The sequence below is a fragment of the Ahaetulla prasina genome, chromosome 4, assembly GCF_028640845.1.
Source record: "Ahaetulla prasina isolate Xishuangbanna chromosome 4, ASM2864084v1, whole genome shotgun sequence".
Taxonomy (NCBI): domain Eukaryota; kingdom Metazoa; phylum Chordata; class Lepidosauria; order Squamata; family Colubridae; genus Ahaetulla; species Ahaetulla prasina.
Genome location: NC_080542.1, coordinates 89,221,440 through 89,234,544, shown reverse-complemented (window position 1 = coordinate 89,234,544; position 13,105 = coordinate 89,221,440). Strand labels below are relative to the sequence as shown.

The following is a 13,105-nucleotide window of genomic DNA, read 5'->3' as shown; positions in this document are numbered from 1 at the left end:
GTGTGTGTGTGTGTGTGTATGTTTGATCTATAAGCTTTCACTCAAACCTTTATCTGATCCAGCAGCAACAGAACTTGAAAAAACATTTTCATCATGATTTCTTTAACTAGTATCCTCCTTAAGTGTTGGACTCCCATAATCAATTATCTCATAAGTTATTGGATTGTTTTGCTTTATGAATCAAGAAATGAAAGTCTGGAAGGATCTTAAAATTGGGCAGAGTTGTTTTAAAGTTAGAATATTTCATTCTACATGTTAGATTGAATGATCAGGCAATTGTATAAGAAAAAAAATTCAATTCTCTGTAAATCTGCTGATTGTGACAGCTGGGGAAGCTTTTTTCGTTTGAAATATGTGGGACTTCATTTATATTTTTTGTCTCAACAAAAAAAGTAATGCAATTTATTGTATATGGACGTTTGAAGTTTTTCTTTGAGTAAGGAAATCTTTCTACCTGCTTCATTAGCAATTAAAGAAGATAGTAGATGATCTGCAAGCAAATTTGGCTTTGGCAAAGGGTGAATACAAAACAGCCTTAAAGAACTTGGAGATGATCTCTGATGAGATTCATGAGAGGCGGCGAGCTTCATCAATGGGGCCTAGAGGATGTGGCGTTGGGGCTGAAGGAAATAGTACTTCAGCAGAAGACCTTTCAACATGCAAGTTAGATTCAGATAATGTTTCTAGTAAGTAATAGAAAAAGGCATAGAGCTTTGGCCATGTCATTTCCCCCCCCCTCAAAGTTTATATATCAGTAACTAAGAACTGGTCAGAAAGTACCAGATGTCAAGGAACCAATTATAATTAATTAATATAGTGCCAAAGTGATTTTTTCCCCCCAGCGCCGTTGTAACTTTATTTTTTATTTTTGTAAATTTTCAGTCATAAAATTTTTTGAAAAACAGTGCATTGTCAAAGCATTGTTTACAAATAGAACAAAACCAATGAAAGTTGATAGTAAATCTTAGCACACAAACTAATAGCAATAATAATAATAATATAATAGTAATAATAACATAACCAAAAAATTTAAACTACTACTTCTTACATTAGCTTATTTATATTTTTATCAATTACTAGGTTTATAGTTATATTACCTCTTTACTTTCAATACTTATATTAACATTCATAATCTTACTTTCTCTAATTTTTACCTCTTTTCTCTATCCATTCATAAAATTTATTCCATATCTGATAGTATTCTAAATATTCTTTATCTTTAATTTTTAAAGTGTCTGTCCATTTCAGCACATCCCAAATTTTTCTAATTACAACCTTGTCCCGTGAAATGTTCGTATTTTTCCAGTATTTAGCATTTGTATTCCTTGCTGCCGTCAGTATGTATAACACTAAATATCTGGTCGCTTTAGCATAATTCTCTGATAGTATACCTAAAAGGCATGTTTCTGGTTTAAATTCAATATTTTGTTCAGTTATCATTTCCAGCCAGTTATATATGTTCTCCCAATATTTTCTTGCTTTACCACATGTCCACTCAGTAGCGGGTTCCACTTACCTAAGCAACCGGTTCGGAATTGTGAGCTTGTGCGTGCGGTGCTTCTGTGCATGAGAGAACGTCTGTGATGACGTCTGATTTGGTGGGCAGAGCCTCCTGCTGCCTCTACTACTGGTTCACCCGAACCGGGGCGAACTGGTAGAAACTCACCACTGTGTCCACCACATGTGGTAATAGGTGCCTGGGGTCTGGTTGCATTTCCAGCATTTGGCGGGTAGGTTGCTGAACATTTTCACCAGTCTTGCAGGTGGTAAATGCCACCTGTAAAACATCTTATAGAGATTTTCTTTGTATGCCGAGGGCATAGTCGATTTGTAATTTCTATCCCAAAGTTTTTGCCATTTCTCTAATTCTATATTATAACTGATTTTTTTTGCCCAAGCCATCATCATTTCTTTAACTATTTCTTCCTCCATTTTGTAGTTCAGTAAATAATTTTATATATATATATATGTAGGTAGGTCTTTGGTTATTCGGGTTTTCTCCCGCGTAAAATTGGAAGTGTCTTGGCGACGTTTCGACGAAGTCTCATTCGTCATCTTCAGGCTAGGTGTTTACAGCTTCGTGCTTCTGGGAGCAAACCAGTGCTTCTGGGAGCAATGTGGACATTGCTGCAGAAGCACGAAGCTGAAGCCTGAAGATGACGAATGAGACTTCGTCGAAATGTCGCCAAGACACTTCCAATTTTACGCAGGAGAAAACCCAAATAATCAAAGATCTACATACAAACACCTGTGAAACCCTCAGAAAACAAATGTGTGTGTGTGTGTGTGTACGTACGTATAAAAAAAAATCAGGTTTTCACCCGCTCCCATTAAAATTTCCATCCCCAAAGTGATTTTCAATTTACCAAACATTTTTTCCCATTTCCAAGGTACTTTAAAAAATTTTTTTGAGGTTTGGTTGAAATCGATAGTTGTGAGAAAGTGTTGTTTTTACTTTTTCTGTTATGCAACTGCCTGATGCTTCTCATACTTTGAATCTGATAAAAGTCCTTTGGGAGAACTCATGGGAATTTCTCAGATTTAGTAGAAACAGGACAAATCAGGAAGCTGGAAATCCCAGGAGATGATTGTACCATGAAAAATGGGACAAGCTGCATTCTCAACTTTGTTTTAATAATAGTAAAATTTTGCCAAATCTATTTTCAATTTTGATTTCGTTAAAAAAATGTTTTAAAAAACCACACAAAATGGTTTAAAACAGGTATTAAAAATATTTAGCACAACTATCTATGAAAACAAGAGAGTTAGTTTCATAGGAGCCATAATGACGCAATGATTAGAATGCAGTAATAATAATAATAACAGCAGAGTTGGAAGGGACCTTGGAGGCCTTCTAGTCCAACCCCCTGCCCAGGCAGGAAACCGTACACCATCTCTGACAGATGGTTATCCAACATTTGCTTAAAAATTTCCAGTATTGGAGGCTTATTCTGCCCACTACTAGGTGTTTGATCCTGACCAGCTCAAGGTTGACACAGCCATCCATCCTTTCAAGGCCAGTAAAATGAGGACCCCAGGATTGTTGGGGGCAATATGCTGACTCTGTAAACTGCTTAGAGAGGCTATAAAGCACTATGAACCGGTATATCAGTAAGTGCTGTTGCTGTAATGGTAAAGGCATGAGGTTAGAAACTAGGAGACCATGAGCTCTCTTTCTGTAAAACAGGCATTATAGTCTGGCTTGGACACTGGACATGGCTAATATTTTGAAAATGCATGAAATGAAAGGCAGGGTTTTAGTATTTATCATTCTCTAGCTGAACTTTTCCAATGAAAATGACATGACATAAACAGGAGTGTGAATGTAGCTTGTTTTTTATGACAGCTCACTTTTTTAAAAAGTGCTGCTGCTGTGAGGAGGCAGCTGCAAGCGCCCACACTGGCTTACCCCAGGGTCCCTGCAGCTAGGCCACCCACTCCCCAACACCTGCCTCACAGCAGTGACTCTAAGAGCTCTGTCCAGGGCCCCGCATGGCTGCTGGCACACTTTTCTGCTTGCTTGTGGCCGCAATGGAGCAGGAGACCGAGTGATGCACCACTGCCACAGCACTGAGGCAGGGGTTGGGCGTGAGTGGCCTGGCTGTGGGGGCCCTTTGGTAAGCTGTGGGGATGCGTGGGGCAGCTCCAACCCTACCTTGCCTTGTGGCCATCACTTCACAAGCAACCATGGCTTTGCGAGCTGGAATGGGTGGCCAGGCAGTTGCACAGGCTCTTGAGTAGGGCTTATTTTGGGGGAAGGGCTTATATTAGGTACATGTGTAAAACATGCTAGGTCTTATTTTGGGGATAGATCTTATTTTGGGGGAAACAGGGTAATACTCATTAATATATTGCTGAGAATAAACAGTAGTTGATTGAAGTGGTTTGGGATAGGGGAACAGAAGTCCTAAATGGGAAAATAATGCTAAATTTTGTTTTGTTTTGATCTAAGTTAAGAATTGTATTACTCTCAATTAGTTGTGATTGAGATGGCCTGTAAGCTTGTTCATTCTTTAATTAATTAATGCTAATTAATTTTTTTGAACATTTGCACAGTGGCATCAGAAGTATTTGAGGATGACAACTGCAGCAGCTTTGTGTCTGAAGAAGACTCTGAAACTCAGTCTTTATCTAGTTTCAGTTCTGGTCCAACAAGCCCTTTTGATATACCAGCTCAGTTTCTTCCAATGACTCGACCTAAAAGCTTGGATTTGTCTAGCCCTATATCACTATCTGAATTTGGCGCATTTCCTCTATTAGGACCTCGCAGTGAATGTAGTGGGGCATCCTCTCCTGAATGTGAAATTGAAAGAGGTAAGTTAGATTGATGAAAGCAAAGCTCAATATAAGACAGAAATAAGAGAATGGCTAAGGACAAACAGTGCAGATGTGAGATACGTAACTTTGAGAACAGTATATGCTGTTTCATTGCCATATTTCAAAAGAATACTGTAGATATAGTGAAAGCCAGAAAAGGGAACAAAATGATCTGGAAGTTTTGAAGAAAGGTGATAACTTTACCTGCCTTTTGTAACATACAACTTCTCAGCCAGATTTGCACTAAAAAGCATAAAGCCTTATCCCAAAGGTGCCTTTTCAAGAGGCAACTGGACTTTCTTATTACTGCTTCCGTCTTCAGCTCTGACAGGATAATGGGGAATGGAAGGATTTATACTGCTTGCAGACAACTGGTAATTTGCATCCTTTTAGAGGGTAGTTGAAGCACTTGGAGGTTTATCTGTGTCTTCAGGGTCACCTGAGTAGTGCTCCTGGTTTCTGTAGTCTGCAATTTTTCTCTGAAAATCCATTCCTACTCCCACACCATTCAAAGGGTGTTCATCCCAAATTGAATAGCTAAAAGTCTGTAAAGATTCTCAGTCATCTAGGTCATGGTTGTCCCAAAAGGGCTTTTTTTCACACCAGTGGCCTCCTGAAAATGCACCTTTGGGACAATCATGACCTGGATGACTGAGAATCTCTACAGATTTTTAGCTATTCAATTTGGGATGAACAACTTTTGAATGGTGTGAGAGTAGGAATGGATTTCCAGAGGAAAAATTGTAGTCTACAGGAACCTGGAGCACCTCCAAGTGCTTCAATGACCTGCTATAAGGATACAAATGACCAGCTGTCTGCAAGGAATATAAATCCTTCCATTCCCCACTATCCTGCCAGAGCTGAAGAAGCTTCTTGGGTGATAAGCAAAACATCTTCAAAAGAAAAAACCAGAAAGTTCAGTTGCCTCCTGAAAAAGCACCTTTGGGACAACCATGACCTGGATGACTGAGAATCTCTACAGACATAAAGTCTTGTAGTAAAATGTATGGTTTTGTGGCCATAGAATACAGTGGAATCAAGATTGATAGGATTTATAGTTTATTCCAAATTTTCCAAGTTTAGTGATTAATTAAAAATCTTTTGGGGCTGAATTCAGAAGCACACATATTTTGTAAGCTGAATATGAATCAAACCCAAGTTATGATTATATTGTGGAATTTTACTCTTGTTTTATAGTCCAAAGCTGCAAAATCTTTCCATCTCATCTTCACAGGAGACAGGGCAGAAGGAGCTGAGAACAAGATACTTGACAGAGTGAACAAGAACAAGAATGTAGGCAGCAGCTCTTCTTCCAGTGGCCCAGTGCTGGACAATCAGTTGAAGCAGCTTTCCCTACAATGCCTGAAAGTCAAGGATGGGGCTTGTGCAGACAAACAAATAGTACAAGTTGGATGAAGTAATATTCAGGGGCTAATGAGGAATTAATTTATTTATACACAAATGTTTTCTGATTGTCAGAACCGTGTGCCAACAACTCATATGTGCCAAATTTATAAGTCTTTTCTGCACAATAAAAGCTTACATAATTGCTGAGGGCTAAAATATGTGCATTGAAATATGTAACAGAAATCTTGGTCAGGACAGAAATTGTAAAGGACAGAAATACCAACCCTTAAGATATTTTGTAATAGTTTGGGAGAAGCAATAACTAATATGAGTCCTCTGTGAAGTTTAGGGCATTCTGGCACTCAGAGCAAAGCCAGGTTGGGAGGATTAGCTGGTATCTTGTTAGTTTGAGCTGCTTTTTAATGTCATAAAATTCCAGGATGCTAGCAGCATATCCTTTGAAATACCTTGTATTGTGTTTGGGTTACAAAAGGAAGCTGCTGCATGTAACAGAATTTAAGAATCCAGTCTTTCTATAGATTCATGAGTGTTGATACATTATACTCAAAGGTAATTAAAATGTTAATATTGGTTCACAGGATCCCTTTAGCTTTTTACATGGCTGGGGAGAGGATGGAGATAGGACATAGTTTTCATTTATATATATTATGATTGAACAAAATGGTCAGTGAAAACATTAATGCAGGACATCACTTTGTTGTGAAGTACCAATCATGATAATCACCAAGCATAAACAGGAAGATTCTCCCACATCCCATCAAGTAAAAAAGAAAAATGTGCATGAATGGAATAGTTGCTATAGCATTGATATGGGGAACATTTTTTGGTATCTCTGTATTATTAAGTATAGCATTTCAGGAGTAGTTAAAAAGCGTTAGATGTTAGTATTCTTTAAGCAAAAATATACCGTAAATAAGCTGGAAAGGAAGCTGAAGCATGTAAGCAACAGCTAGTAGAGAATTGGAATTTATGCTAGTAAGAAACACTTAAAAGCATAAAGTTGCTTTAGTAAACTAGTTAACTAGTAGTTAACATTGCAAAAATTGGCCTAGGTCATCTTTAATGAATGTATTTTTTGAGCATTACTGATTAGCAATAACCCTTTCAGTAATTTTTTATTTGGCTTAATTTTGTTTTATTTTTGTCAGTTATGTGTGTATTCTTAAAACAAATGTAAAGATTATTTCACACAAAGTCTCCTCTGCCCTTTTTGTTTTCATGTGTAATATGGTTATTTTTAATCTTTACAACTTCATTCTTCAAATATATATAAGTCTTCCATATATGTTTTGGTTATACTTTGGCTGAGGATCTTTGCAAGGAACAAATGAAATGGTAATAATAAAATGAGAACTAGAAACGTTAGTAGTAAGTCTGTGTCTGTGTATAAGTACTACCTGTAATAAAATTCAAAGTTTAGGGATTACCTTTATAAAAACTATGAGATATAAAATTAAACCATTTTGTTTCATGAATGTTATGAGTCAGTAATTTTTCTGTGCTAAATTCTGACCATTACACATTACCAGCAACTGTCAACATTCTAGTTAAGGAACAAGTGGCCATTTTCTCTGTTTGCTGATTTGCTATAAAGACCATTAGGATTATACTACAGAATTTATTATACTTTTTTGTACCCTTCCCATTTTATTTGCAGTGCATTGGCTGATTCAGCTATTCTAAAAGTTTTTTATGGTAGAAAACTTTTAGAATGGCTCTTTGCTGGGGAAATTGGCCATAATAGCAAAAGTTCAGGTGTTTGTGTATAGTTTTAATACAACTGAATTTCTGGTGTGAAACTATATTGGAGGATTTTATAACAGAGCTCAGGAAATAAAAGTGGGAGATGTGTTTTAGTCTTAAGGATGAAGCTTTTAACTCAAAGAAAATATATCAGTCATGCCCCATACTTTGACAAACATGTATGATAAATCAAGAACCAAGATCTCTAAAGCATGCCACAGATTTATGGATTCTGTATATCCAATTCTTTCAACCCTTGTATGAAGATAGCTGTGGCTACCAAGCAGTGATATATAAGAATCAATTTTACTCCCTCCTCAGATAAATCAGCTGATACTGTACTCAATAAGGCAGTAGGAAAAATTGCTATTTTTCTCCAGGACAACTATCCCATATTAAGCAGATAGAATTGAAGATGTTTGACATACTACTTAGAAAAAACAAAGCTGATGAGGAAAATGGAATTTTAAAAATCTCCGTAATATATTGCCAATTTTATATAAACAAAGCCATGCAAAATATCAGGTGCGTGAGCAAATCTTTTTGCTTGCCTCAACTCTGCCACAGCACAAATAACAAACCCATGTTTTCCACTGTTTGCAAACCATGAAGATTAGGCAGTTCTAATTCTGAGTGTAATTCTTCTTATGACAGTCCACATTCCTTTTCTGTATCCCATATAAACATTTTCTCAGTAGGTTCTTAGATAGTTCTTCAATGTGACAGCTATATTTTGCCATTTTTATTAAAAATGGTTTTGCTGGTAACCTCATTGCAGCTGTGATATTTTAAGAGGGATAGCAGTATTGAAGTCCAAAAAAAATGGTCCTTCTTGTTGTGGAAGGAAAGTGCTTGGAATAATATTGTAAGTACCAGGAGATACATTCTCAATTTCCAGATAGCAAAAGCCACACCTTGGAAAGTGAAATACAGAGAAAAGGCTACTGTAATATAAAATCTCATATGATAGCGATAAAATATGCAAAAATTAGATGAGCTATTACCTGTAATCACCACTATTTTTCTTCTGAAAACCCAAAGATCCTGGATCTCCTATTGAAGATACTGTTACAACTTCAAGTCCAACACTGTACTGCCTATAAATGAATCAGAAGTTGGAAGCTTCTGAGTTTAAAATAAAATTAGAATTTTTAAAAAGTGGTGTATATTCTCTGATTCTATCTGGATCCATATCTGATTCACAATTTATGCTGTCATAATAGTGTTTAACTTCTCCCAAAGGTGCCATGCAAATCTAGTCACTGAAGTCTGTAATATTTGTTTATGGATTAATGTGATGTATGAAGGCAGCCTCAGAGTTTGAGGTCGGGTTCAGAATGTGAACATAATAAACAATTCTTTTAAAAAGAATTAATTAAAAAGAATCTACTATTTAGTTCTAATTACTGACAATATGGCCTGAAAATTATGGATAATATAATTTAATTCTAACTGGTTAATCTAAATATTTTTGAGTCAGGAACTGCAAGTCTTACCTATAAGTGGTTAACTGTATTGTTCTAATTATTAAACACTATACAAACCTTGGTCCTCTTAGTTCAAGCAGGAGTGGCCCAGTCTTGTCCACTTGAACCTGGTATATAGGGTTATTCTTGCAAGTATCTCTAAAATTTCCACATCCTCCAGCGCTGCGACCTTTCCACTGTCCATTTGCCTGAAAGAAAATCACTCCAAAAGCTTCTTAGCTAGCACATCAATTTTCTTCTTTCTTAAAAAAACTACTTTTAATTTAATTTCATCTCTCCTATTTAATCATTCCTCATTATTCATTTCAAAGGTAAAGTTCATTCCTCAGCAAATCACATTAAGTTAATTTGACCCCATGCTTAGTACAAGTAGTCCTCAATTTACAACAGTTTGTTTAGGGACTGTTCAAAGTTACAATGGCACTGAAAAATGTGACTCATGTCCAGTGGTATTCAGCAAGTTTGCACCAGTTCGGGAGAACCAGTTGTTAACTTTCTGAGCAATTTGCAAACTGGTTGTTGGAAGAAATCATTAGGGCAGAGAACCAGTTGTTAAATTACTTGAATCCCACCACTTATGTCCGTTTTTCAGAGTTATAACCTTTGCAACATCCTTATTATCATGTGATCAAAATTCATATGCATGGCAACTGGCTCATATTTATGACCACTGCTATATCCCAAGGTCATGTGATAACCTTTTGTGACCTTCTAATAAATAAAGTCAATGGGAAATTCAGATTCACTTAATAACTGGACTACTAACTAGTGATTCACTTAACTGTGGCAAGGAAGATAGTAAAATGGGACAAAACTCACTTAAAATGGCTCAATTAACAACAGAAACGTTGGGCTCAATTGTGGTCCTAAGTCGAGCACTACCTTACCTACATTTAAGGACACAAGAATAGATGTTCCGGAAAGGGGAATTGGATTTGAATCAGTAACACCACATTTTTCTAATTATCAGGCTCCTTTCTAGCTCGTATCTCTGTATAATCTGGCTGTAATAATACATCAGAAACAAACTGTGAGGGATCATTTAATTTTGGCAAAAGGATCTGGAAACCTATTTACTATGGCTTAATGAGAAAGACTATGCCTTATTGCACCAAGACAAATTCCTTGTGTGTCCAATCACACTTGGCCAATAAAAAATTCTATTCTATTCTATTCTATTCTATTCTATTCTATTCTATTCTATTCTATTCTATTCTATTCTAGTAGTTTTCTCCCAATCTGGTGACCTCTATATATGTTGGGACCAGAATTTTCAGCCAGTGAGCTATTCTAAGACCCTTAAAGGTTCTCCTGTTTGGAGGCAGTCCAAGAGAGATCTGAGCCATTCTGACTAACACAGGATTTTAAAGGTTGTTTGCAATTACATTATACCCATGCTATTAAAATTGGATAAAGAATTCCGGTCATGCAATCAAATGTTCTTTAACTATCATGCATCCCAGCACATCTGAACATTAGGAACAGCTTTTCTATTTAATCTAATCCAAGAGGTAGTTAATGCAATATTATGTAATAAAACCCATAAAAGAAGACTAAGAAATATTTATCTTACTTTGCATGACTAGATAACTAACATTTATATAGTTTGGTTTGTGTAACACATAGTAGCTAAATTTTAACTACAAAATTTAATTATTTCTTACCCTTTTTGATATAGCATATGGTGTTGGAATCTTAGAAAAGGTAAACTTGCATGCTGAATACACCTAAGATCAAGAAGAAACTAATCTTTAGCCCAGAATGATTCATACTACCAAGAAAAAGAAAGTGTATTGGGAAAACATACAAAGCAGGAACTGAATGGAACTATACAATTTTAATTTCTTCTCACTGAACAGCCATATAATTATACAGCTTTTCTGCAAATATTAACTTTCTGATATATATCAGATATATATATATATATTGATGAAGACCTGAGAATAATTGGAAAACCTTATTTTTAAAGTAAATGTAATACTCATAAAAATAATACTTCAGACTACTATTGCCTATTTTGTATCCATGATAGCTAAATGAGTATTAAGTTTTTATCTGTAGTAATCTTCTTCTGGTATTCCAGATCCCCTAGTGTCCAACATAGTTATGACCTACTTTTTATGCAAAGGAAGTAATTACCTCAAATAAAACTACTTGATGAAACAGGATTACAGATGGAAATTCTCCTTAAAGTTGGCAGTAGGATTTTAAGTACCCCTGAGATACAAAAATTCCTGTATCTCCAATCCAATTCTTTATTTGGCAATATTTTCATGCAATTTAAACTTGTGGCATTTCTCATGTGTTCAGATTACAGAGCCCCAAAAAATAAAGGTTCTGCGCATGTCAAAGATGGAGGCTTGACGAGTTCTCGGCAGGGCGGAGATGTCCCGACCGTTGAAGCAGTCTATGATCGGCCTGGCTGACTTTGCCTGTCTGGCCGGATGATCTTCTCAGCAACCTCGAGAGGGGTTTTGCGCCCTCGAGGAGTTCGCGGTTGCTGAGTACCGAGCCAGGGGCTGAATTGGCGAGTTGAGTCAGCGAAATGGCGGCAGTTGTTGATGGGGCAGGGTGGCGGCGCTCCGGCCTATCTTTCCGGCCTGTTCCCCGGCAGCATTGTTGGACTTGGCTGCAGCGTGGTGACGGCGCCGATGAGGGCTGTTTTAACTTCTGTGCCTAACAACTTAAGAGCCCCGGCTAAGCAACGGAATGGAAGAACTTTGGTGAGGTCCCCACGGAACGGAGATCGCTGTGAGGGGGGGGGGCATGACCGCGGCTGCGGTGACGACGGCGAAGACAACTTGTTGGGGTTGGTGGTAGACGTCGGAGCTTTCCTTGGCGGCGGTGGCGGCAGGCTCTCCCCTCCTTCTCTCCTCTTTTCCTTGGAATTCCCTCTGGACCCGATGCGGCCGTCATCGGACCAGCTATTTCTGTTATTTCTGCCCAGGCTGTCTGTGTGTGTGGTGGTGCTCAATTTATGGAGATCTTCCTCCCCCCTGGACTCTGAGCTTGGATGGGGAGTTAGGACTCTGGAGCTTAGACTCCCCCTCCCTTTAGACTTTGGATGGGGGTTATAGGCGGTCGAGGCCACCATACCAGGATTGCCATAAGATCAGGTAAGGGCTTTGGGACAGCATGTGATTGCTAATTGTCCTGGCTAATCCATGTTAAGATCAGCCTTATCCTGGACCTCTCCCCCCGCACTCCCTTTTGTTGGGAGTGAGGTGTTTACAAGGGGGGAGCAGGCTGGCAGCGACGACTCTTTTAACATCCTGAAGGGGGATTTCATGAGAGAACGTCCATCTTTCTTTTATCATCTGTGGGCTCCACGTTATCGACTCCTAGAATGACTGCTATGTCATCATCATCATCGGTTAGGGGTGAACTCATTTTTGTGCCAAGTTCTGCCCGATACGAGATATGAGATATTCTTCGTTGGAACTCCGTCGCCTGCGAGGTTCCTCTGCCTCGCAGGAATGACCCACTACATTATTGGGGGCCTATCTCAATGACGGGTTTTGGGACCCAGAGGGATGGCATGTGTCAAGAAAGAACCTTTGGGGATTTTTAGATAAAAGGTTTTTAAGGGGAGGGAGGGTAAAGTCAGGTAACGGGGGAAACCCATTGGGGAGGGAGCCAGTCCTTGCGAGTGCTCATGGCGATATTTTATTAGGTTCGGAGGTGAAGGGAGGCTCATTTTCTACTCTAGAGGGTTGTTCCATCAGCACGGTAAGTGGGTGGGGCAGATATGACGGGAGCGGGGGTCGCATCATGTTCAGGGGTGCACACTCGCTGTTTAAGAGCGATTGCGCTCCGGCCTATCTTTCCGGCCTGTTCCCCGGCAGCATTGTTGGACTTGGCTGCAGCGTGGTGACGGCGCCGATGAGGGCTGTTTTAACTTCTGTGCCTAACAACGGTACGTAAGAGCCCCGGCTAAGCAACGGAATGGAAGAACTTTGACGAGGTCCCCACGGAACAGAGATCGCTGTAAGGGGGGGGGCATGACCGCGGCTGCGGTGACGACGGCGAAGACAACTTGTTGGGGTTGGTGGTAGACGTCGGAGCTTTCCTTGGCGGCGGTGGCGGCAGGCTCTCCCCTCCTTCTTTCCTCTTTTCCTTGGAATTCCCTCTGGACCCGATGTGGCCGTCATCGGACCAGCTATTTCTGTTATTTCTGCCCAGGCTGTCTG

At 38.8% G+C, this 13,105-nt stretch overlaps 2 protein-coding genes across 6 annotated transcripts in view; one reads left to right on the top strand and one right to left on the bottom strand.

The window, feature by feature from the left end:
* SH3BP5 (SH3 domain binding protein 5) overlaps positions 1–7,160 on the top strand; it is a 60,340-nt gene extending 53,180 nt beyond the window's left edge. The window contains exons 6-8 of the mRNA XM_058180021.1: positions 467–686; positions 4,057–4,314; positions 5,552–7,160. Coding sequence (XP_058036004.1) covers positions 467–686; positions 4,057–4,314; positions 5,552–5,733 — 660 coding nt within the window. The 3' untranslated portion in view covers positions 5,734–7,160. The remainder of the gene's footprint in view (positions 1–466; positions 687–4,056; positions 4,315–5,551) is intronic.
* Positions 1–13,105, bottom strand: part of CAPN7 (calpain 7) — a 111,661-nt gene that overhangs the window by 38,292 nt on the left and 60,264 nt on the right. For 2 of the 5 annotated variants that reach the window (XM_058180016.1, XM_058180020.1), the window contains 4 exons: positions 10,580–10,642; positions 8,973–9,103; positions 8,433–8,525; positions 5,750–8,369 (listed from right to left, as the gene is read on the bottom strand). In XM_058180016.1, coding sequence (XP_058035999.1) covers positions 8,198–8,369; positions 8,433–8,525; positions 8,973–9,103; positions 10,580–10,642 — 459 coding nt within the window. In that variant the 3' untranslated portion in view covers positions 5,750–8,197. Of the gene's footprint in view, positions 1–5,749; positions 8,370–8,432; positions 8,554–8,972; positions 9,104–10,579; positions 10,643–13,105 lie in introns of those variants that run through there. The other 3 variants (XM_058180017.1, XM_058180018.1, XM_058180019.1) reach the window with 3 other exon arrangements.